The sequence below is a fragment of the Penicillium psychrofluorescens genome (genome assembly GCF_964197705.1).
Source record: "Penicillium psychrofluorescens genome assembly, chromosome: 2".
In the NCBI taxonomy this organism is placed as follows: Eukaryota; Fungi; Ascomycota; class Eurotiomycetes; order Eurotiales; family Aspergillaceae; genus Penicillium; species Penicillium psychrofluorescens.
Genome location: NC_133440.1, coordinates 3,537,152 through 3,559,167, shown reverse-complemented (window position 1 = coordinate 3,559,167; position 22,016 = coordinate 3,537,152). Strand labels below are relative to the sequence as shown.

The 22,016-nt window shown below is 51.4% G+C and overlaps 7 protein-coding genes across 7 annotated transcripts; 3 read left to right on the top strand and 4 right to left on the bottom strand.

The window, feature by feature from the left end:
• Nucleotides 1-271: 271 nt before the first annotated feature.
• On the bottom strand, nt 272-3,977 carry PFLUO_LOCUS3516 (uncharacterized protein; the record flags this gene model as incomplete). The annotated part of the gene is made up of 3 exons (XM_073780771.1): nt 272-1,307; nt 1,383-3,566; nt 3,625-3,977. The coding sequence occupies 3 exons, from the start codon at nt 3,975-3,977 to the stop codon at nt 272-274; spliced, it is 3,573 nt and encodes a 1,190-aa protein (XP_073637593.1).
• A 618-nt stretch (nt 3,978-4,595) lies between these two features.
• On the bottom strand, nt 4,596-6,564 carry PFLUO_LOCUS3515 (uncharacterized protein; the record flags this gene model as incomplete). Its single annotated transcript, XM_073780770.1, has 5 exons — nt 4,596-5,294; nt 5,344-5,625; nt 5,668-5,901; nt 5,957-6,289; nt 6,349-6,564. 5 exons carry the CDS (start codon nt 6,562-6,564, stop codon nt 4,596-4,598), a joined length of 1,764 nt encoding a protein of 587 aa, XP_073637592.1.
• Nucleotides 6,565-7,132: 568 nt separating this feature from the next.
• PFLUO_LOCUS3514 (lipase 2) lies at nt 7,133-8,542 on the bottom strand (the record flags this gene model as incomplete). Its single annotated transcript, XM_073780769.1, has 7 exons — nt 7,133-7,158; nt 7,223-7,494; nt 7,547-7,676; nt 7,730-7,768; nt 7,817-7,905; nt 8,091-8,331; nt 8,389-8,542. The coding sequence occupies 7 exons, from the start codon at nt 8,540-8,542 to the stop codon at nt 7,133-7,135; spliced, it is 951 nt and encodes a 316-aa protein (XP_073637591.1).
• Nucleotides 8,543-8,871: 329 nt separating this feature from the next.
• On the bottom strand, nt 8,872-11,148 carry PFLUO_LOCUS3513 (uncharacterized protein; the record flags this gene model as incomplete). Its single annotated transcript, XM_073780768.1, has 3 exons — nt 8,872-9,222; nt 9,287-11,016; nt 11,073-11,148. 3 exons carry the CDS (start codon nt 11,146-11,148, stop codon nt 8,872-8,874), a joined length of 2,157 nt encoding a protein of 718 aa, XP_073637590.1.
• A 1,498-nt stretch (nt 11,149-12,646) lies between these two features.
• On the top strand, nt 12,647-13,906 carry PFLUO_LOCUS3512 (uncharacterized protein; the record flags this gene model as incomplete). The annotated part of the gene is made up of 4 exons (XM_073780767.1): nt 12,647-12,770; nt 12,860-13,543; nt 13,627-13,780; nt 13,864-13,906. The coding sequence occupies 4 exons, from the start codon at nt 12,647-12,649 to the stop codon at nt 13,904-13,906; spliced, it is 1,005 nt and encodes a 334-aa protein (XP_073637589.1).
• A 1,898-nt stretch (nt 13,907-15,804) lies between these two features.
• PFLUO_LOCUS3511 (uncharacterized protein) lies at nt 15,805-16,833 on the top strand (the record flags this gene model as incomplete). Its single annotated transcript, XM_073780765.1, has 1 exon — nt 15,805-16,833. The coding sequence occupies one exon, from the start codon at nt 15,805-15,807 to the stop codon at nt 16,831-16,833; it is 1,029 nt and encodes a 342-aa protein (XP_073637588.1).
• A 3,321-nt stretch (nt 16,834-20,154) lies between these two features.
• PFLUO_LOCUS3510 (uncharacterized protein) lies at nt 20,155-21,126 on the top strand (the record flags this gene model as incomplete). Its single annotated transcript, XM_073780764.1, has 2 exons — nt 20,155-20,337; nt 21,100-21,126. 2 exons carry the CDS (start codon nt 20,155-20,157, stop codon nt 21,124-21,126), a joined length of 210 nt encoding a protein of 69 aa, XP_073637587.1.
• Nucleotides 21,127-22,016: the final 890 nt, after the last annotated feature.

Below are 22,016 nucleotides of genomic sequence, written 5' to 3'. Positions count from 1 at the left end.
AAGAACAAGGGAAGAAAGAGAGCAAGGCAGACGATATGCAGTGATTCATATACTCGGGATGACATCACCCCTGGATACTGGCCGGAGCCAATCATGGCGGGCGGATTGTCAGACTAGTATAAGGGAGGATCGTATAATCCATTCCACAAGAAAATAATACATGATCTAACTATCTACAGAGTTATGCGGATAATGCTTTTCACATGGGGATTGAATGAGTGAATAAGATACACAAGAAACTATTAGATACAAACGAAGGAAGAAATCCAGATCAACGACGGCCAATGCTAACCTGGGACAACCGCTGCACTTTGCCAGACGTCCTGGTTCGCCGTCCCGACGACCGACGCCCGCTATCTTCATCGCTCTTCGATTGGGACTGTGACTGCTGTGAGTTCTCTGGCGGTGAACTGCTGGATAAGGTTAGGTCAACTGCGGCAGACGTCTGCGATGGTTGGACCTGGGAGTTTCGAGATGAGCGAGAACGAAGAGAGCGTCTGGAGCGAGAGCGGGTGGAAGCTGCCGGGGAGTCGAGGTCGAGATTCGGCAGAGGCTGAGAGGGAGTAGGAGTGTCCTTTTGGCCGCTTGGTGGGGATTTGCGCTTGGATAGGTTGGCTTGTGCCTTTGGCGATGGGTCTGGGGAGATGTTCAGACCATCTCCATTCTCCTGGTCAAAGTCCGGGAGTTGGTCATGTTCTTCTTCATCCTCATCCTCATCCTCATCCTCCTCAGAGTCAGTCGAGTTCTTCAACGACTTCAGGAAGGTATCCCATTGACTCGACCCTAGACCGTTTTGTGGTGCCCCAATCTCAGCCCGGGACGCGCTCATCGCTGCGTCGTAGTATTCAACTTGAGACGACTGCATCTCCGAAGGATGAACGACTTCGTGATTGTCGACCTGCGCATCGGGTTCGCCAGACTGCCCGTTTGATAAAAATGATATTTCCTGGTTGGAACTGTCTGCCGGAGCTAGCTGCGCCTCTCCGATCAGGGTCTGCCCATCAAGTATGCTTGTCTCGAGCGGATCGTGTCCTGAAACTGAGCGCTGCGAGGAGTGTACTTCCACCTGGGGAGAGGGAAATCCGAGAAAAGCGGGCGATGAGACCCGTGAACTTTGACTGCGGTCATCGGTTCCGTTTGCCTGTGCGGCGACAGGAGCCGAGGGTTGTTCAGACGGTGGCGCAGGGTTAGGTGGGGATGGTGGTTGTCCGCTGTCGGTGACCAGTGTATCCTCATCGATGTCCATTCCAGCCAGACCCGAAGCAGGCTGAGCACTCGGCATAGAATCTTCAATTACAGATACAGGACTTGGAAACAAGTAAGCACATGAACATTGCAAAGAATGTAGACCGGGAGAAAAAGAAGAAATTCAATTGACTGACACGCTATCCATCTGACCATGCACATTCGCAGGCTGGAGAAGTTTGGGATCGCTGAGTTCCAGAACAGCAAGCTCGCGGAATCCATCATCCTCGTCTTCATCGTCGTCATATCCCGGCATTTCGAACCCGCTGTACTGGCGGGGCTCGTCGTCCATGTCCGTTTCGACGGGCTTGACTTTTCGATCCCGTTGCGCAAGTCGCACTTGGATCATGCCGTGATCACCCACTTCGTGGACTTCGGCAACACGATACTCGGACATTCGTGGTTGCCAGTTTGTGGCTTTCGACATGTCAAGTTGCCGAAAGGCAATGATGACACCGACTTTCACATCACTAGGCACAAGATCGGGGAGAGAACTCATGTCGCTCGGAAGAGCTGGGAGATCTTCAACATTCTCCTTGGGGTCAGTCTCCGTAGGTTCTGGCTCGGCATCATCATAATTGAGTTGATGGTCGCCTTCAAAGTAGGCCTCATAATGGGCATTTCCATCATCGTACTCATCTTCCTGGCCACCGTTGTCATAGACCTGAATTCGCTGCTTTCTTTTCCGCTTCTTGCTTCCACCTTTGAGCTCCCGAATCATCGCATTCGCATCCGTATCCCAGCGTTGTTTGAACGGAAAAGGCGGCCCACTCAGTTCGACATCTTCAAAAACACACTCGGTTGCACGGATGACCAGCTTTTCTTGCCAATCTATATCCGGCTCACTTTCTTCATCGACGGGCTGTTTCTCTTCTTCTTTCTTCTTCCGAGGATGAACGGTACTGACCTGGGCAGCAAATTTGCGTCTTGCTGCCTCGTCTTCTTCCTTGTTCTTGGGCGTGCGTACCCCGAGTGACCCAAAGAGCATTCGACGAGAGCTGGCAATGTCGAGTGTGCGACGACTCGCCGGGGATCTTTCTTCGGCCGCTTTTCCATTGGCAGGTAGCTCTTCGTCAACGACAGCGACAGATTGCCGGGGCGGGACATTCTCCTTTTCCGACGACCCGTCTACCTCGACGCCACCAGCCGCAAGATCCCGGAGCAGTTTCTGACGTCGAGCTTCGAACTCTGCCTCGGCTTGTTCCTTTTTCTGCTCCTTGCTCAAAGGCCGAGACAGATCTCTCGACTCGACGGGCAAGTACCACCCTCCGTTGGCTTCCTCCCACTCGCGTAACGCGGCGAAATCTGCGTCCGTGGACAGGACGCCTAGCTCCTTCAACTTTGATAGACGGCGCCGAAGCTTGTAACGGGTATTGCTCTTTCGAGTTCGCACTGATCCCTGGCCAGGTGGATTGAGAATCGAGAGTCTGGCTTTCTTTGTAGGTGGAGAACCCTCGACTCCCTCCGACTCCTCTGAGCTAGACGCTCCCGAGCTAGAGCTATCCGAGTCACTGGATGAATCAGAGTCAGAATCTTCTTCGTCGGTCGAGTCGGCATCGGAAGAGTCACTGGAGTCGCTGGACGAGGATAGTGAGGATTCGGAGACGGGAGATTTGCGATCGGTGGTCCCAGTAGGTTGAGGCAGAACGTTCTGTGTGCCATCTCCGTTAAATCGCACAGCCTTTGATGTGCGCGGCGAGATATCCTCTCCATGGAATCGCTTGTTAGAAAGAGACGAAGTTGGACGCAGTGAACTCCTGCGCTGCGTATCCGCTGAGGAGGGTCTCTTGGACGCCGAGCTCGAGCGCAAGGTATGTCGGCTAACCGGTCGACCCTGGCTATCAACGTCGATAAACTGAGACGCAGGTCCTTCAAAGTCTTCCTTCAAAGCTTGAAGCTCGTTCTCCAATTCCTCTTCCTCATAATCAGAGTCGAGGTCGCTCTCCTCGTCGTCATGGATATGGTGCCGGATCACAGTCCCCATATCAGATACTTCATGCTCGGCGGGTATGACGGAGAGTTCCTTGCCAAAACTCGACTCGCCCGCCGGCAGCCAGTCGCGATCTGTGCCCTCTTCGTCTGCATCCGCGTGAATCTCATCGGACAGATACTGCGGGGCATGATCGGACTCCCAGCCCGAGAAAACGGTGCGCCGTTTCTTTCGCGGCGGGATACTTATGACAGGTCGAGCGGAACTTGTTCGTCTCAGGTATGGAGACCCGAAGGGGACACCGTCGATGAGATGCTTGCCGTCATTCGAAATCTGGTGGCGTCCGCACAATCGCCTTGCTCGTAGATCTGACAGTTGGAGCGCTCGAATACTGTTGTAGCGTGAGTTAGCCAGAACCCCGTAGTGAAAGACAGATCGAGAACACATACATGACCTCATCACCCTCCCGGAACAAACCCTCCACCTCCATGAAATGCAAACATTCCGAGCCACCTATCTCAACAACATAATCTTCCAGTCCCCATTGTCCGGTGGACTCGGCGTCGAACAGAGCCGGCCCAGTCTCGAGCGGGACAACCTCGTTCACATCTTCCAGGAGTTGTGCGACCGTGTACCCGCCGTTTGCAAATGCAATGTTTGGACTGCGAGCTGACGAAATAGCCGAGGTGGAAGCTGCGATTTGCGTGCCATACCCGCCTGCTGCGGAGGCCGGGGAGGTGGTAGTCCATAGGATGCGTGTGACGGGCAAGCCGTGGCGCGAGATGATAAGGTGGAAGCGCATAATGTGTGTAGGAGACAGGATGCGCTAGACCATCGGGAACAATAGGCGAATGGGTGTTGTGTTCAAGATTGCGGTCTGCAGACTCGGGTCGGAGATTGAGGACGCGACACTGGATAAGGAGAGACAGAAGAGAGGATTGAGGGCAGGAAGGGTTATGGCGACAGCCATGTAGGAGTCGGAGTTGGGTTGAACATGCTCCTCCGAGTAGTTTCTGGGGAGTCGAAGACAATGGGAATGAAGTTGCGCAACGAAAGAATCAAACGGAGCTCGACCGCGTGGAGGCAGTGGCGCTAACCCGATGGGGTCGATTGAATGCCCCAGGCTGAATTTTTACCGATCTATATTTTGGATGGAGTATGAATGATGCATGCAATTGATTGATAGTCCTAACTCCGCTAATAATAAATAATGCAAAGCAAGATCATTTACGCGGCATTGAAATGGGGGGGTATCTGTGTAAAAAAGGGCATGCAAGGTCAAAAACCAGGACTGGAGGTTCACTGACGTGCCGTGCCTTCTATGTAGGTGCTGTACGCCTTTGCGTCCTCTGTTCCGTATGTATCATTCAACAAGGTCACCATGCCACAATAACTGAGTAAAATAGTATCGCAACGAGGTTCACTTCGGGCCAGAATTACGCGGAACAGGCTTCCGGCTCGGAACGCCCAGATTAGGCCTCGATGGCCTGCGCTCCACCGCCGGCGGGGCTTGTAATTGACCATCCGCAACAGGCTGATACTGCGGCGGACTCTCGTCGTCGTCGTGGTTATTCCGGGAGACTTTCATCGTACTGCGCGAGCGTGCGACGGGGGAGGTAGGAGGCGAAGGAGATTCGGGAGGGGTGGTGGGCAGCATATCAAAAGATTCCGAGGAGGAGCGGTTCTCGCGGTAGGCTGCGGATCCTGAAGTCCCCGCGGCCGCAGGACCATCCTCACCAACTGGGGACTTGGCATCAGCTCCAGATTCCATGGTGCTCCCCGAGGTGGTAGAGGAGGCGTCTGGTGGGTGATACTCGCGGCGGGGGCCATCCACCGGGCCTATATTGTCTGCCATCGCATCCTCGTAGCTAGGGGGTGCTTCGTCGTAGATATCTCCGACGCTGATGGGTCCTGGTAGTGTGGCCGGACGTGGGGGCATAGGTGGCCGAGGCTGACCTGCGATTGCTGGCGAGCTGGGTTGGGAGGTTCGGGGTGACTGCGTGTTCGGAGGTGAAGGTTGTAAGGATGCCGCGGCTAGTGCGTCTAACAAAGCTTGTGGAGGAGCGATTCCGGAAAAGACCTTGACCGGCATTCGCAAGGGAAGAACAATGAGCTGAGGCTATAATAAAGTTAGACAATTTGACCATAAAATCAAGGAATACACATACATTCATGCTCCCCGGAGTGCCATGCGTCAGGCCTACCCGGACCTCCAACTCATACTTTCGCTCGATATTACATGTCTCAAAAGACGGAGCTACCGTGTTAGGTAGGGGCCAGCGATTCCATAAGCTCGCGTCAAGAGGCAATTCGGTGTTTACCAGTTCACCGGGTTTGCCCAAGGGCATATTCATGTTGCTGCGGCTCATAATGACCCAGGAGCCCGTTTCAGTGCGGTTGAGGTCGTGCGCCAGAATCTTGGTGTAGGCAACTAGTTCCACTTGCAGCATCTGAAGGAATATGGTGTCGGAAGTGTCCGTGACCTTTCTTACCAGGAGCCGGAGCGGGACTGGTTCGTTGCAAGTGAGAATGGGAGGGTTTGGAAGTCGGGCATCCACGGCCACGCGAGGAGGCTCGGCATCCCGAGTCGATCCGCGTGCGAAGAGATTCTTCTTCTTCTGGCCCCCTGGGACCTTTGAGAATTGATGCTGCCGCCTGGCGTAGGTCTCTTCGTTGGGATTCCCGGTCCGCGGTGGTTCGATGGGGAGAAAGTTGAGGCCAACGGTCTGCCAGAAATCAAATCAGCGAGCCACTCCACCTCCATTCCGAAATCACACCCACCGCTCGAATATTTTTACTGTAGAACTGCGGCCGGATGATGGTCACTTTCACATAGTATTTGATATCTGCCATGCCGGGAAACCCGCTTAGGGACGGGGGAAGAGTCTTTTTGACATGACGGTTCGTATCGCGAGCCATCTCCACCCTCAGCCCGGCCAAGTTGAGGTTGAGATTGGTGAGCATGCTGTTGTGGGTACTGCAAGCATTATTGAAGGGGAACTTGAACTGGAATGGGTATTCGTAGGAGCCCGGCGCAAAAGTGTAGGCGGTTGCCTGCGAACCCGTCTGCATGACCGCCGGCGTGGGGAAGACGGTCGCGACCTTGTAGAGGATCTGCACGCGATCAGTGTTGCTGCTCTGGTCAAGCCCATGGGCCAGCCCTCACAACCCACCTTGTGAACCTCCAGTTCCGTCCGCTTCTTCTCCGAGTGCACATTGTTGGGATTCCGGGGCCCGGAGAGACGCGTGCGACTCTCGCCCTCCAACTTGACCTGGATGCCCCCGATCGCAGTTTCGGTGGGGAGGTTGAGAACGACTTTGCCGGAAATGAAGTCGAGGTTGGTGTAGTGCTTCTGCTGCTGGCCGGCCAGCACGATGGAGGCGGACATGGCGGCGGGCGCCGGAAGCTCGGGGCGTGCGCGCTATCACTGTCGCCGATCTTGGGATTTCCAGGTTCTCAAGCTCAGCTCATGCGACGAGCGCCAATTTGGTCAGGGTCGGTGGGCGGACAGCCCTCAGGGATTTGGTGGATTGGAGTGGGAGGAAGGAAGAAGTCAAGCGGCTCTTCGAAGGAGCAAAGAAAGAAGGAATGACGTGGGGCGGCAGATCAGGCTTGCCGAGCTTGGTTCGTTCTACACCAACAATAAGAATGATAATAAGACCCAACCCTCTTGTTTCCTTTTAATAAAGAATCGTTTGTCCAGAAGGGAAAACTGCGCCCTCTCGCTCAGCCCCCCGGGCCCATTTGGATAGGGGTTTACGATGGTCGATGGTTGCAACGGAACTAGGCAGCAAGAACCCTCGGCCGGGAGTTCGAATCCCTCGACGATCAGAGCTACGGGGCGTGCAAGAGAAGAGCCGGGGTTCCAGACTACAAGGACCTGCGTGGGGGATTCCAAGAATAGATTGTGACCTCCCAGAGACTTATCGACGGGTATCGCCAGGCACCCGTGTTTCTCACAATCCGGCCTTGGCCAACATGTCTAAGAATGCGAGATCGTCAGCCCTCGGCCCGAAGCCTTGGGTCCGGTGGATCAGATCACATACCGGCGATGTCCAGGTAGAACGCGATCGCGTTGAACTGTTGTCGGTTACCGGTCACTTCCCCGGCTAGCCACTTGAGCCGGTTGGTCCAGTTGATCAGGTCGAGGTGGCTGATCCCCATCAGGGTCCCCTGGTACCCCAGCTCGCCTCCCCAACGGCTGCTGGCGACGCTGACCAGGCCGTCGTTGGGGCCTTCGGCTTCGGCTAGGATGCGATGGGATAGTCGGAAGACGGACCAGATACTCGGTTCCACGGCGGCGCCATACGAGAAATAGCTATCGAGGAGTTTAGCACTGGAGACAGTTCGTCATCTCCGATGGAACGCACCGGACATCGTCCATGTCAGGCGTGTTCGGGTTAAAGGTCTCCTCCATGTACTTCCGGGTTAGCTGTTCAAAGGCACCAGTCTCGAACTTGAGACGGTCGAGTGCATAGTAGATCTGCGGTAGGCGATCGGCTGTAAAGCGGCATGAGCGGTGGCGTTGAACCGACGGGATCAGGTAAACAAACCTCCTATCGTTTCAAACACATAGTCCGCCACGGCCGAGCCTGTCGCATAATTAGAGATGTCAGGGAAAGCGGACTACCAGAGCAGACCTCGATGCGGCGTCGCAATTGTCGTCAGCGACAGCACTTTGAATTTCTGGGGCTGGACACGACTGATCATATACCGCGAATCAAGCCCGCTTCGCACTTCTCATTAGCCGTTGCGCTGCAAGGCGGAACCCGGTAGCGATAGATATCTCACCCCTAGAGGATGAATCAGAGACTATTATCATTTCACAAACAACAAAATCCATACCATGCTATGTCTGTATGCAAAACCATCAGCATTCCTGTCAGACCAGATCGGAAGCAACACTGGACTTACGCAATGACATTGACATCCTTCCCGTGCGCGTCACTCTCAATAATTCGGGCCAGCTCCTCTGCGCGCGCCTCAATTGATGCGGATGGGGGCACTGTGGCCGTGATCACCTCAATTCCTCGCGCGGACAGCGCCTCTTTGATTCCGCGCCAGTACTGGACGCCGGGGAGATATGGACCGGCGAGGCGCAATTCATCGAAGCCGAGCAGGCCGTGCGCGAGAACGACGGGGTGTTTGGGTGCCGCTATATGGACGAATGGTGAGCAGCGAGCTGTGTGAGGCATGGGGACGGGGAACGAACCGTAGTCAGCGCGGATCACCGAGTATTCGTCGCGAATGACCTTGCCATGGCCTTCTAACCGGGGCTCGAGAATGGAGCTGTGTTTTGTTGACGAGTGAATGCGCCTTTGCCATGGTATTCGCTTGGTCGCATGCAAGACGACGGCATTTCTCATCGTCCTGAGGATGGTTGAAGCGGGTTGGGGATGTTCTGTTGTTGCCCGACGTCATCGGCTCATGTGGCTGACTGTGCTTCGCCCTAACTGCAAATATCGATTTCGTCGGAACAACATTAATATTGGCCTCGGAGATAATTGACTATGAAATAATCCCATTATTTTGGTGGGATTCGACCTCGCTTCGTCTGGTGCTTAATTATAGCCTTCGATCGGGACACATGAGCATAGACGGAACACATAGAGTGGATTCGAACAACCATGCAGTCATAACAGTCATAAGCTAATATCAAGTCTACTCGACAATATTCACTATCACGAACAACCCATCATACCCGTAGGTCGTGAGGTGTGGTTTTCCTCACAATATAGACCTCGCCCGTCAGAACCGTGCACCCAACCGCCATCGCAACAGCAATAATAGGCAGATTGACCCGAACAAACTCAATACTGCCCACGCGGATATGTTTTCTCGCCAGGATATCGCGCCAGAGCAGACCAGCCAATGATGCACTGAACGATGTGCTAAATGCGCCGTAGTTCACACCCAGAGCCATGCTGTACACTGTAGCCCAGAAGTCGCGATCACTGATGGGAATGTGGTTTTGTTTATGGATTTCTTCCCACGCTTGGATAACGCGGGAGAGGAGGATGGTGGTCCCGATGTTTGTTCCGGCAAACTGGACACAACGAGAGGTTAGTCGGTCGGACGATGTCAATGTAGGGTACCGTTGAGATACTCACGTTGCATAGGATCACAGACAAAAACCCCATGCCGCCAATTGCCCCAACTGCTCCAGTCTTGTTGACCCAGCGATCCCATCCATACGCAAATACTGGCACCCACCCCTTGGTCACAAGTGCTTGCACGAGGACAAACATGGATAGCGCAAATGGAATCAGTGGGAATGGCAGGTGGGACATGACTACTGTGACGGTGGGAAATGTCTCCTGTAGCCACCGGTAGACATCAGCAGTGAGTGATACCAGAGTCGTTGGCGTTTTTCCCTCGGGGTTGTAAACCGCTCCTCGTGTCTCCTCATCGATCTCATCCGTTGGCGGTACGTCTAGGCCCCCAGGCGAGGTCATGAGAGCCCGTTCTTTCGAGCTAGTCTCGAGTGTAGCTTGTGGCAGCATATCGGGGAAAGGCTCCTCCTTTTCAGCAATGACCGAAGCTGACACAGGCGTTTCACAGTCCACATGAGGCGTTTTAATGCCGGTGCTTCCGTCGGCGGTGGCGTCGAGTGATGTGCCATTTGTATGCTTTGTATCCGGGCTCTTTGAAGAAAGGTCATGTACATTAGGTTGCGTGCGATCGAGTACCTTTTGTTCCGGCGAAGCACAAATTGATTTTCGCCGTTCTCGAGCAATTTCGAGCTCCCGTCGGCCCTTGGCAGCAATTTCGCGTGTCTCGTGCCGATAAATCCACCCAGACGCAAGGTCCCAACAGAGCATGACAAAAGCGGCAGGTAGGGTTACCCAATACACTGGACGCTCATGGCCAGAGTCGGTCGCGGCGTTAAGCACAAGAAGGGTAACGAGAGTGGCGGCCATAATGACAGCACCAAACGCGGCGCCTCCTTTATCCAAGAAGGGGTTCATAATTTCTTCTAGGGAAAGTGATTTGATTTGCTCGGGATTGTCCTCTTCGGCCTCGTCGTCGTTACCTCTGGCGTGAGGAATATTGGGATTCACGGGCTTCTTGGCTTTGGCCTCGTCGGAGAGCTCGTGCATTTCAATAGAGAGCGGGATCAGAGATACGTCTGCAAAGATGATGTATAGCAGGAAGGGGAAAATGACGATGGCGGTCACTACCACTGGGACAATCATGTTGGCGGTGTACACGATGAATTTGATCTTGAAAGCACCAGCAAGCACCAGATTGGTGGGATTGGAAGAGACCAAAATGGCCGAGGCGATGTTGGCCACGGCGAACTGGCTGTGGATCCAGGCTCGGGGATGGACAATGTTTCTTGACACGCGGGTCATGTACGCGAGAAAGGCTGTACCGGACAGAATAATGGGGTCATTTCCAATGAAGCTGCCGAGCCCAAAGAAGAAGGCATAGAGGAAGAAGAATAATCGGTGACCCACGTCGCCTCCTTTCTGAAGCACCTTGAAGGCCAGATACCTGATGAGACCGGAAGCATCAATTGAGATGGCAATATAAGCCAACGTGAGAAAGAATGCCATAATGTCGATGGGAGAGATGTTGTCCGTGCCGATGGTTCCATCGTGTACTTCTTGTCGACCAATGGCTAGGATAGCCAGAAGGAAGAGATCTGCTATTAATGGTGCCGTCACGAAGTTGAGAGGTACGCTAAGCCGCACGAACGAGCTTGGTTTCTTATCGGGTTGCGAGGCAATTTTGCGGGGGGGTACTATGCGCAATGCACCCAGGCCATCCAGAATTGCGTTGGCCAGCCATCGTGGAAAGTATATTCGGACGTGAAAGGGAAAAAGCACAACAATATCTGCACAAAAATCAGGGCTGAGCAACAGACAAAACCCGACTACCGCGTTCACTTACTCGTTAAAACAAAGATGATGAGAGTGATGATGGACCGCCATTCTTTGATTTGGCTGGTGTCCAGGTCTTGGGACATGTTGGACCTTTCCCTCCGGTGGGGAAGATCTTAATGTGGGTGTGGTGTGGGGATTCAGTAGCATGGGAGAACAGGCACATGCATATCGACAATCACTGCCGAGAAACAGGAGTCTGGTTAGTTTGTGATTACGCAATGGGTGGCCGCTGTGTGACACGATGATGCCCGCATACCAGAATGTGACTAGGAATCTTCGTTGATTTAGAATCGTCGAACCTAGCCCAGAATCATTTTTTTGAGATAGCTCCACACAAACAGATCATAATAACATCAGAATGCGAGCAGTTGGTTTGCAGGAACCTGCAGAACACCAAGGAAGGTGTCAAGAATGAGATAGGAAAAATTCTGCGTCTGAAGCTGTAGAAAGGCGTGCTGTTTATCAACCCAGGAGCGCCGAGAAAAGATCTTCGGACAGAAATCTAAGCCTCAAGGTTAGCGAGCAATCAGGTAGAATCTGAATAGCACGAGCTTACAAGCCCAGCACCTATTAGCCTGAGATTGGGCTCCCGAGCCAAGTCTCGATGGAAGAAATGTCAAGAAGACTGCAAACCAAGACCAAGCCAAGACTGCCCAGCTCGACCCCGCCCGAATTTGGGGCGTGTTCTTAATAACAACAAATGTGGAATTCTTAGGTGGCTAACCTTCGAACTATCATCCAAAACCCACAGGCCAATTGATAAGATTTTTGGGTTATGACAGTCAACGTAACTACCCAAAATCGATTATTCTCGAAGGAAAAAAATATCAAGATTCAATCACGCGAGATTCCCCGAAATGAAAATCCACCATGCAGAGACTATGCAGGCTCAGCCACTGCGCGATTTCTGTCCAAAGGGTAGGCTGTGTGGGATTCACCAATCAAGCCGGCCAACTGTCGCCCCATCTCGTATCCCGACGCCCGACGCTAACTGCCACTAGAGTTGGGGCTACCGTCACGGGGACCATTTCTTGATTTGAGAAATAACATGGGGAAGCTGAATGGAGAAAATGAGGCTGACGACCCGTCTCGCGTGGTGGACGGGTGTGCTGTAGTCGCTTTGTTGATGACGCTCAACCCGGGCAAGCGTCCGCTTCATCCGCGCGAGTGCTTGAGACATTACTTTGCTCATATTAAATGTCTTCTCCCCTGTCCTCACCTTACTGAGGCTGGTGCCACTACTATCTGCCACAAGACAACTGTCTTCGGATTGATACATGAGTCTCCAATTGCCCCCGTCTCAAAGACCACCGTCCCGCGACGACGGATGACAAGCTATGCCAGCAATTCCGTCGCCTGCTGAGCTGCTAGAAAATATCCTCGTGCATCGCAACACAGACGCAATTTCCCACAACACAACTGCTCCAGTTTTAGAGGTTATTTGCGCCTGGCCTGTGTCCGGGCAATATGGGCCCGGAACCCGAGTCCTGTATGATCAGAACCTCTCCCCGCTCTTCTTTCATAAACCAGCCTGGCAGCAAATTGACGAATTCTGACCTTGGTTGCAGATACTATGCTTTAATGGTGGCCTGCGTCGTAGCTCGAAAAGAGGAGTGGATTCGTAATTCTTGTCTAGCGGCTGCGCTGCTTTTCCCTGCCGTCGCTGCTATCCACGGGATTGTCCTGGCGGCTGTCCATCGCGATGGTGAGTTGGTTTTTGCCCCCCACTTCTTTGCATATGGGAGACGTCATTCCACTCTTTTGAAGTTGATCACACCGACTAACTGTCCGTAGGAGCGGTCGATATGGATGTTTATGGGGCTTTCCAGCTGTGCGCAATTGGTATCCTGACCGCGCCGGCTACCGTGAGACTCTCTAAGACATATTTCAACAACCCCGGTCGGGACATCATCTTTTTGTGGACGGGTCTTCTTCTAGCCGGGCTCCTTAGTTTGACCGTGGAATTCATTCGCCTGGAACCCACGCATTGCCCACCCGATGATCCGGCGACAATCGAATGGATCTCAACAGGCCACTTTTCGTATACGAGCAACTGCAGCATGATTTGTGGAGACAATGGCCCGTTTTCGCCTTTGCGAAAAGACTCGGACAACAATATCTACGTGATCCCAATGCCCCATGAACTCACCTTCAGTACGGCTACGCTCCTCGCAGCCGCATGCTGCATCCCCGCCATTCTGTCGCTGGTGTCTACATGGATCAAGATCCTTGAGAAAAATTGGGAGAAACTTGTGCGTAGGGACCGGCAACCCGAGAATTCTGACGAACAACCGATCCAAGGCACAAACGGAGCTACTCCCGTGCAAATGACGGGGATTGCCAAAAGGCTTCGAAGCTGGCTCACACTGATCGAGATTCCAGTCTTCGCCGTCGCAGTTCTGGCCATTCTGATCAAGGGCGAGATGAATTTCTTCAGTGAGCCGGTCAAGTATCAGACGGAGCCAATAGCTAGTGTTGGTAAGTTATCCCTGTCATGTCGCCTTGGAGGCCTCTGTCACACAACCATCACAATTACTGAACGAGATTTGCATCACTTCTAGGCCAGTGGGCACCCATTGTTGGTACTGGACTTGCCGCGGTCGGATCTCTCTATCTTCTCCTCGCGGCTGACATGGAAGCCGAAGAGAAAGGCGAAGCGCTGCCGGACGAAGAGTCCAAAAATCCGAACGGCCCAAGATGCGCAAGATGCGACCAGTGTGCTATTTCCAGCGATAATGCAGATTCTAGTACAGGCTCACGACGCAGTTCTCAAAGCAATGACGAACCATCATCACCAGGAATGGCGAGAACAGAAACCCAGCGTTCTATATCCACAACTAAGCGCACCATGACCAATCAATCCGAACAGGCTGATCCAGCTGGAAGACGAAAAGTGGCTCGTTTCCTCAACATGGCGAGCATGCGTGTGGCTGCCAAAGCACACAGTCAATTCGAAGATTCTGGGTTTAATCGTCAAGGAGGAGAGGCTTTTCCAGAAGTCCCAGGCGAGGTGTTCCGAAATGTGAACTTACCTAATATTCAAAAGGCCTACATCAACTCTCCCATAGCTCGGTCCAGAGCCAGCAGTTTTGTCGAAAGTATCGAATCCGATTCGTCCAACGGCCAAGGAAATTCAACAACGCCCTTGGGTTTGTCGAGGTATTTATCATTGCCGGACCCAGCACGCACGCCAACCCGCCCAAGGCATTCAAATACGTTACCATCAATAGGGAGCTCATCCGATTTGGCTAGCCAGCATGATACAAGAGTCTTGCATGGCGATCCATCGACGTGGCCGCGGAGTGTACCGGGGGGATCAACTCCGAACCAAGAACACGTTAGCCGAGCGCCATCAATACCCGAAACAAGCCCTACCGCACTTACGACTGGCTCTCAAGATACACCCACAATAGTGCTTTCTCCGGACTAAAGAGCTGGTTTTGTCTGTCGGACTTTGCTCATTCTGGGATGCCATTGCGGCCGCTATGTTATGATTTACGACTGAAATGAGGGCATGCAGCCAAGGGCATGTTTGAATATAATGCATATAGATACTATAGATATAAATGAAATCTAAATTCTATGAATGATTGCCAGACCTTCAGCGGTTTCTGAACCGATTTGGATGTATTAAACAATTGCTTTTCTCACGCTGACGCTCCCAGAGCTTGACCAACATGCCGCAGGATTGCGGGGCATGGCTAAAGATTTGCCAAGCTTCTTTCTTCCTTCCTTTACAGGTACTTAGTGGGGGCCACCAAAAAGACATCAATTTAGGCTAAATAACAGTAGTGTTAAGCCAAGTTAGAAGAAGAGGAAATGATGTTGATCGTTCTGGATACACAGTAGTGGTTAGTACAGCAATTTCTCCATCAATCGGATATCTAGTTGTGCGGGGTGATTGTCTTTTATCCAGCAAAGATATATTGAGTGACGGAATATATAGTGAGGGGACTTTATCCCAGGAAATTGAACTGGGCATTTTCGGCCCTTCTCGTGCGAATATGTCAAGAACATTATCTATTGTGGTGCTTCTCAGTAGCCTTGTCTTGGCAAATGTCAATGGTAACAACAGCACGTACACCAATCCAATTCTTCCAGGCTTCCATCCCGATCCCAGCTGCATCCATGTTCCATCATGGGATAATACATATTTCTGTGCCTCTAGCAGCTTCAATGCGTTCCCAGGGATACCTATCCATGCATCCAAGGATTTGCGAAACTGGAAACTGATCGGAAATGCCATTTCGAGACCAGAAATGCTGCCTGATTTGGCGACAACGATTAAGTCGACCAGCGGTATATGGGCGCCGACACTGAGGTATCGAGAAGGAAGCGGAGATAGAAAAGGCACATTCTGGATCAGTTCGACTTTGGTTTTTGATAACATGGCTATCGGTAATACCTCGCGTTGGGAGAATTTCGTTATAAGCACAAACGACCCTTTCGACTCGAGCAGCTGGACCGATCCTGTTCATTTTGAATTTGGTGGGTATGATACTTCTTTGTTTTGGGATGATAATGGACAAGTCTACGTGACCGGGAGTCATGAATACCAAGTCTGGCCTGGTATTCAAACTGCGACTATTGACTTGCAGACGGGCCACACAGGTCCATGGAGCAACCCTTGGAATGGCACGGGAGCATTGGCGCCAGAAGGACCGCACATATACAAGAAAGATGGATATTACTACTTGATGATTGCGGAAGGCGGAACAGGGTCGGGACACAGGGTCACGATGGCACGATCGAAGAGTCTCAATGGACACTATGAGCCTGCGCCTCACAATCCACTACTTACCGCGACGAACACAACGGCATTCTTTCAGACAGTGGGACACGCCGATCTGTTTCAAGATGTCAACGGCAACTGGTGGGCAGTCGCTTTGTCTACACGAGCTGGGCCTGCCCTCACGAACTCTCCGATGGGGAGGGAGACGGTCCTGACTCCTGTTACCTGGAACAAGGGCGATTGGCCGGTTTTTGAGCCTGTGAGCGGGTTGGAAAGTGGATGGGAGCTTCCCTCAGAACCGATACCTGTCTCTGAAGGGGAGGGGCCTCTCGTTGATGCATCCGATCATTATAAATTTCCGCCAAACTCAGATTTGCCGTTAGATCTGATTCATTGGCGACTCCCAACGCCGGATACTTATCTTGTATCACCACCGGGGTACGAAAAATCACTGGTTCTTCGTTCGTCAGTGTTGAATTTGACCTCCCTCGATGGAGTGTCCACAGGCGGCAAAGGGCAGACATTCCTCGGCAAGCGGCAGACAGACAACATGTTCTCGTACAAACTGGACATTAATCCTTCTAATCTCAGCAAAGAGGAAGATGAAGTGGGCGTCAGCGTCTTCTTGGTTCAAACATTCCATTTCGACCTGGGCATCGTCCTCCTTCCTCAGACTGGAGCTTCCAACAAATCTGCTGGAACTGCGCCCTTTTTTCGTTTCCGTGGAATGTCAGAATTTCCTGTTCCAGATACGGTGGTTCCGTTTCCATCATACATGTCTATTGACACACCAATCACCATCGAGGTAAAGGCGTTGAACTGGACCCATTATTCATTTGCCGCGGGGCCGCGTGATGCTCAACATCTTATGCAGACGTACGGATTTGCACGCGGAGATCAACTGAGTTGGGGGTTTACTGGGACACTGGTAGGTCCGTATGCAACGACGAATGGTCGACCTGGGAGTCAGAATGGCGCATTCGAGGTCGCAGTTGGCAATTGGACGTATCTTCCACAAGGGCAGGTTATCAACTGACTTTAACCCCGAGCAAAATTATACTAGACCGGAACAAATATCATTGGCAACCCAAATACCTTTATTTTTGTTTTGACACAAGCGTTACATTCGTTAGAGTGAATTAGGTCTATACATTTAACTCCTTTCATCCTCATTCCCATGGTGAAGTACGTCGCTTGGTTGCGCGTCATCCACCGGCGCCAGACCATGATCCTTCACAAAGAAAGATCCCAAAAGACACAACCCTATGAGCGGCACTTGTACAATGAATACCAGATGACTGGCTGACATGTACGCATCAAGCACCGAGGATGGAATCCCACCCTTTATATGAGGTAAGGCATATGTCGATCCAGCGAGGTTCGAATACTTCGCTGGAAGGGACTCATGGAGTCGTGCTTGCAAGATGGCAGCAGAAATGGCCAGACCGCATGCACCACCAGCACTGCGGTTGAAGTTGCGATTCGAAATGATAACAGCCCTTCTTTCCTTGGCCGAGTGGGCTTGCAGGGCAACCAGCATGGGCTGAAAAGCACAGCCTACACCGACACCCACAATGAGGAGAGATACCACAACGACACCAGGATCTGTTTGTCGCCTAAAAAGTAAAGTTAAGCCAGCACCACTGGGCATATGTGGGTCAGTCGTCAGATTTACCAATACAGAGCCAGGGACAACGTACAGTGTCCACATGCCGAATCCAAAACAAATCACGATGCCAAAGCGCCTGTACCGAGAGATAAAAAAGCCCGAGAGCGTAGAAAATACCGATTGAATGCCGCCAAGAGGAGCGAGAAGAGCGGCCGAGACAATACTCGAATATTGATGGGCATTTTGAAGGTAGAGAGGTATGTAGTACACCGTCGATTGGTATACAGCACCAAGAAGAAAGGATTGTATCAGCAGTATAACAATGGCGGGATTTCGGTAAACAGTAACTGTCTTATGTGTTAGCTGGTAGATCTTAAATAAGGAAGTACGGAACTGACCTGGCATCATGGGGATCATGGCAAATTTCCACTCGATAAGCACAAAAAGGACCAGAGATGCACCGCCAATAGCAAGCATACTGATTACCATGGGCGAATTCCATGGAAAATATGCACCACCTCCCGAAATGGGGATGAGTAGGAATATGGTACCGACAGACGACGTCAGTACTCCCAAGAAATCTACCTTCTTGATACCTTCTTTAAATGTTGTTTCTGATTCCTTCGATGGAAGATATAGAAACGCCATTAATGCATTCAATGCTCCAAGCGGAGCTAACATCCAAAAGAATCCCCTCCACGTCGATCGTGACACAAAGGCCGCGGCAAGGAAAGGCCCAGTCACACTCCCAAGTCCAATCATGGTTCCTATGATCCCTTGGTATTTACCTCGTTGCTCCAGTGTCACGACATCTGAAACAATTATGGCGGTGAGATTTGTGATCCCACCACTACCGATACCCGCCACGCCGCGAAAGACGTAGAACATAGCTGCATTAGTGCTCAACCCGCATGCCAAGTCCCCGGTAGCAAGCAACAGTATGGCGGAGATGAAGATGGTCTTGCGGCCGAAGATATCTGACAGGCGGCCGTACATCATTTGAAACGCAGTATTGGCTAGGAGCGAAGAAGTTCCGGCCCAAGATATGGTGTTCCGAGCGTCGAGGTCGGCCGCAATAGTGGGCAAAGCTGTGGATATACCGTTTTGATCGATGAAAGAGATGAGCTGGCCCAAAGACACAATACACAGGCAAAATATGAGTTTCCTTTTGGGTAGGAGATTGGACTGGTCATGTAGTGTTTTTTCTCCCTGTGTTAGGGAGTCACGGCGCGGGCGAGGCATGATGATTTGGGACAGTATGACTGCTCACAAGGCGAGCGCGATATATTTCAGACCGAGCTTTGACACTAGTGGGCAAGATGAGGTGAAATAAGGTTGTCTTGGCCTTTCCTTCCAAGAACCGGATAGGGCTGAAAACTTGGCGAGTCGCGAATCGCAATCGACAATCGGATTTCTTCGTCTCTCATTGTTTTCTTTATCATCAGCCTGTTTGAATTGACCGCCAACCAGTGGGTCAACATGGATTTCCGGTGGTGCAATTTACAGATTTGGATTCGCAGTTTGGTCGTAAGGAAGCGTTTTCAAATATCCGACATCCCCCGCCCCTTATCCGCACCTGAACATTGATGCTAACGACATGGGGTTAGCTTGATCCGCTTCTTAAGCGCGTCGTCAGCCAAATGTACTGGAATCCGACTGCGTACTGTGGTGCTTTCCATCATTTTGATGGCCTTTTTTATAACTTCGTGGCCCAATATCCAATCGTGCACGTCCTGCCATTGTCTGTCGGTCGAATGGCATCCGCTGATGACGGGAATACACCTTGCGCGACATATTCTTGCGTCGTAGGTGCTCCGATAACACTCCCTGGCCTTTACGACACAGCCTTGTATGCTATTAGTAGAAAGAGAACCGTACTGGAGCCAAAAACGAGGTCTGAGAGAAAGGATAATTGCCGTGACCTTTTCTAGTGGCTCAATATGACCAATGGTGTCGGAAATCTTTACTCCCCTAAGTCCGAAGATAAGGGCGGGGCTCTGCCACCTATCCGAATAGCAGCTCCACCAACGCGATTATCCTCAGGAACATATCGCACTCGCACCTGCAGACCACCATGCATACCAGGCTAAAATGATGGCAGTATCGCATGGATCAACTTATTCGGCCATTGGAATTAAAGGGTTGCTCAAGGACAACGCCACATCTAAACGGATTCTGGGGGAATGGACCAGGTACGTCCGGTTGTCGACCCCATGATAGGAAAATAGACTTGCTTGGCAATAGGCGGGTTGTGCCGACTGATAGCTCCCGGGCGAGGCTACTTCAATACACATATAGCAGGCACCGGACCAAATCAAGAAGGACAGCAATTCTTTGTATGGAATACAACTCTCTATTAGTATTGTACATTTGATGCCAGAGAGGATCAAGCGCTTGGTTATGAAAGACAGGAACTCATGTGAATTGAAGAATAACCATGTGGGGAGTTCATTCGGGCCCAAATAAGAAATTATTGGGGAAATGTACAGTATGGGGTAACCCCGCTCGGGGAGTTTTTGACAGTAAACTACCTTCCTCTTCAGGATTAGTATTCGAGCACTACCGCGTGATAAGGAAAAGTAGGAGCAATAGTTAACGACGTAGCTTATAAGAATAACCTAGCACCCGGCATTTTTAGTCTCGTATCCAAATCTGCTCCGTCCAAAAAACTGCCGAGTTCGACAAAACTCCGCACCAGCTGAGCAGTTTTAGCTATTATTGGTTTCACTTGTCATCTCAATATCCGAGATGGCACATACGCCCGAAGGGGCCGAGGGGCCTGCACAAGGCACACTGGCATTCCAAGAGGCGATTACTCCCGATGAAGTCAAGGACAGTGACGAAGCCCTCACTTTCCTGCGGAAAGAGGAGGTTGGCGATGAGAGTCAATACGTCGATGAGAAAGCACTGCTTCGCAAAATTGACTGGATGGTCATGCCATTGATGTTCTGTTGTTATTTATTGGAGTACCTGGACAAGAGTCTCTGTAAGTTCCTGCGATCTGGAAATTGAATTATTCTCTGACCATAGAGCGTATAGTGAATTATGCCTCTGTGATGGGCCTCCTGGACGACACAGATATCAACACAAACCAATATGCAAACTTATCGCTTCTGTTCTACGTCGCATTCCTCGCATTCGAGCTCCCACATGCCTATTTGATGCAACGCTTCCCGGCTGCGAAATACCTGGGCGTCATGGTTATGTGCTGGGGCGCAGTTGTTGCCTGCACAGCGGCCTGCAACAACTACGGATCGCTGGTAGCTGTGCGGTTTCTTCTTGGCACGTTCGAATCTACGATTAGTCCATCACTCATTATCATCACAACGATGTGGTATAAGACGAATGAACAGCCCATCAGAGTAGGGTTGTGGTACATCGGAGTAGGAACAGGCTCTATCCTAGGCGCCTTGATCTCTTTTGGCTTCCAGCACTATGAAAGCCAAACTTTCAAGAGCTGGCAGATCATGTTCTTGATTGTGGGTCTTCTCACTATGGTAATCGGAGGCCTCGTTATTTGGCTGTTGCCCGACAATCCCATGTCATCGCGCCTGTCTCATGCGGAGAAAATCATGGCCATCGAACGCATCAGAGGAAACAACACTGGAATCGAGAACAAGCACTTCAAACCTTACCAAATTTTAGAATGCCTTCGAGATCCCCAGATCTTATTGCTAACTCTGTTAACAATAGCTGGCAGCGTCCCCAATGGAGCTGTGAGCTCCTTCCAGAGCATTGTGATCTCAAGCCTCGGCTTCTCTGATGAGCAAACAACACTCCTGCAGATCCCTAGTGGTGCTATTGCTGTCCTGAGCGTTCTATCTGCAACGTGGCTGGCGAGCAAATACAACGCTAGAGGCCTCAATATTATTGCATGGTCAGCAATTGGAGGACTGATTGGCGGTTCGCTCTTAGCCTTCTTGCCTGAGGATAACCAGGCTGGTAAATTGGTCGGAAACTACCTTTGCCAGGTTGTTGGGGCGTTTTTGCCTTGTGCATACTCTTTTGCCGGGGCTAATTTTGCTGTAAGTTGCTCTTTTTACTACCGTCAAGACCAAAATCGATGGGACTTCTTCTGTGGCAAACCAAATTTTTTGGCAGACTCAACTGACCGTTACTAGGGACATACAAAAAAAGTCACGGTGAACGCAATTGTCCTTATGAGCTTCTGTATCGGCAACATTCTTGGTCCACTTACATTCCGCGACAAAGATGCGCCAAATTACACACCTGCGAAAATAACTATCGTGGCAGTGGATTCTGTCACTATTGTGCTGACCGCGATGCTCTTGCTCTATTACAAATGGGAAAATAAGAGGCGAGACCAGAGACCACTGGAGCACCAGGAGAACATCGAGTTTTTGGACTTGACGGATCGACAGAATAAAGAGTTTAGGTACAGATTTTGATTATGGTCTGGGTACTTTGCGGATACTTATCAATCCGGATTCGAGGAACGGCGAGTGCTCCAGTGTGAGACATGTATTTTAGCTTCCTTATTGGTACTGTTGTTAAAGGTTCCTACTCTGTAAGGTACATGTCTATTTTTCGAGCTTTTTTAAGCTGGAAAAAATGGCTAGACATCTGTAAATTCCACTTGTATTTTTAAC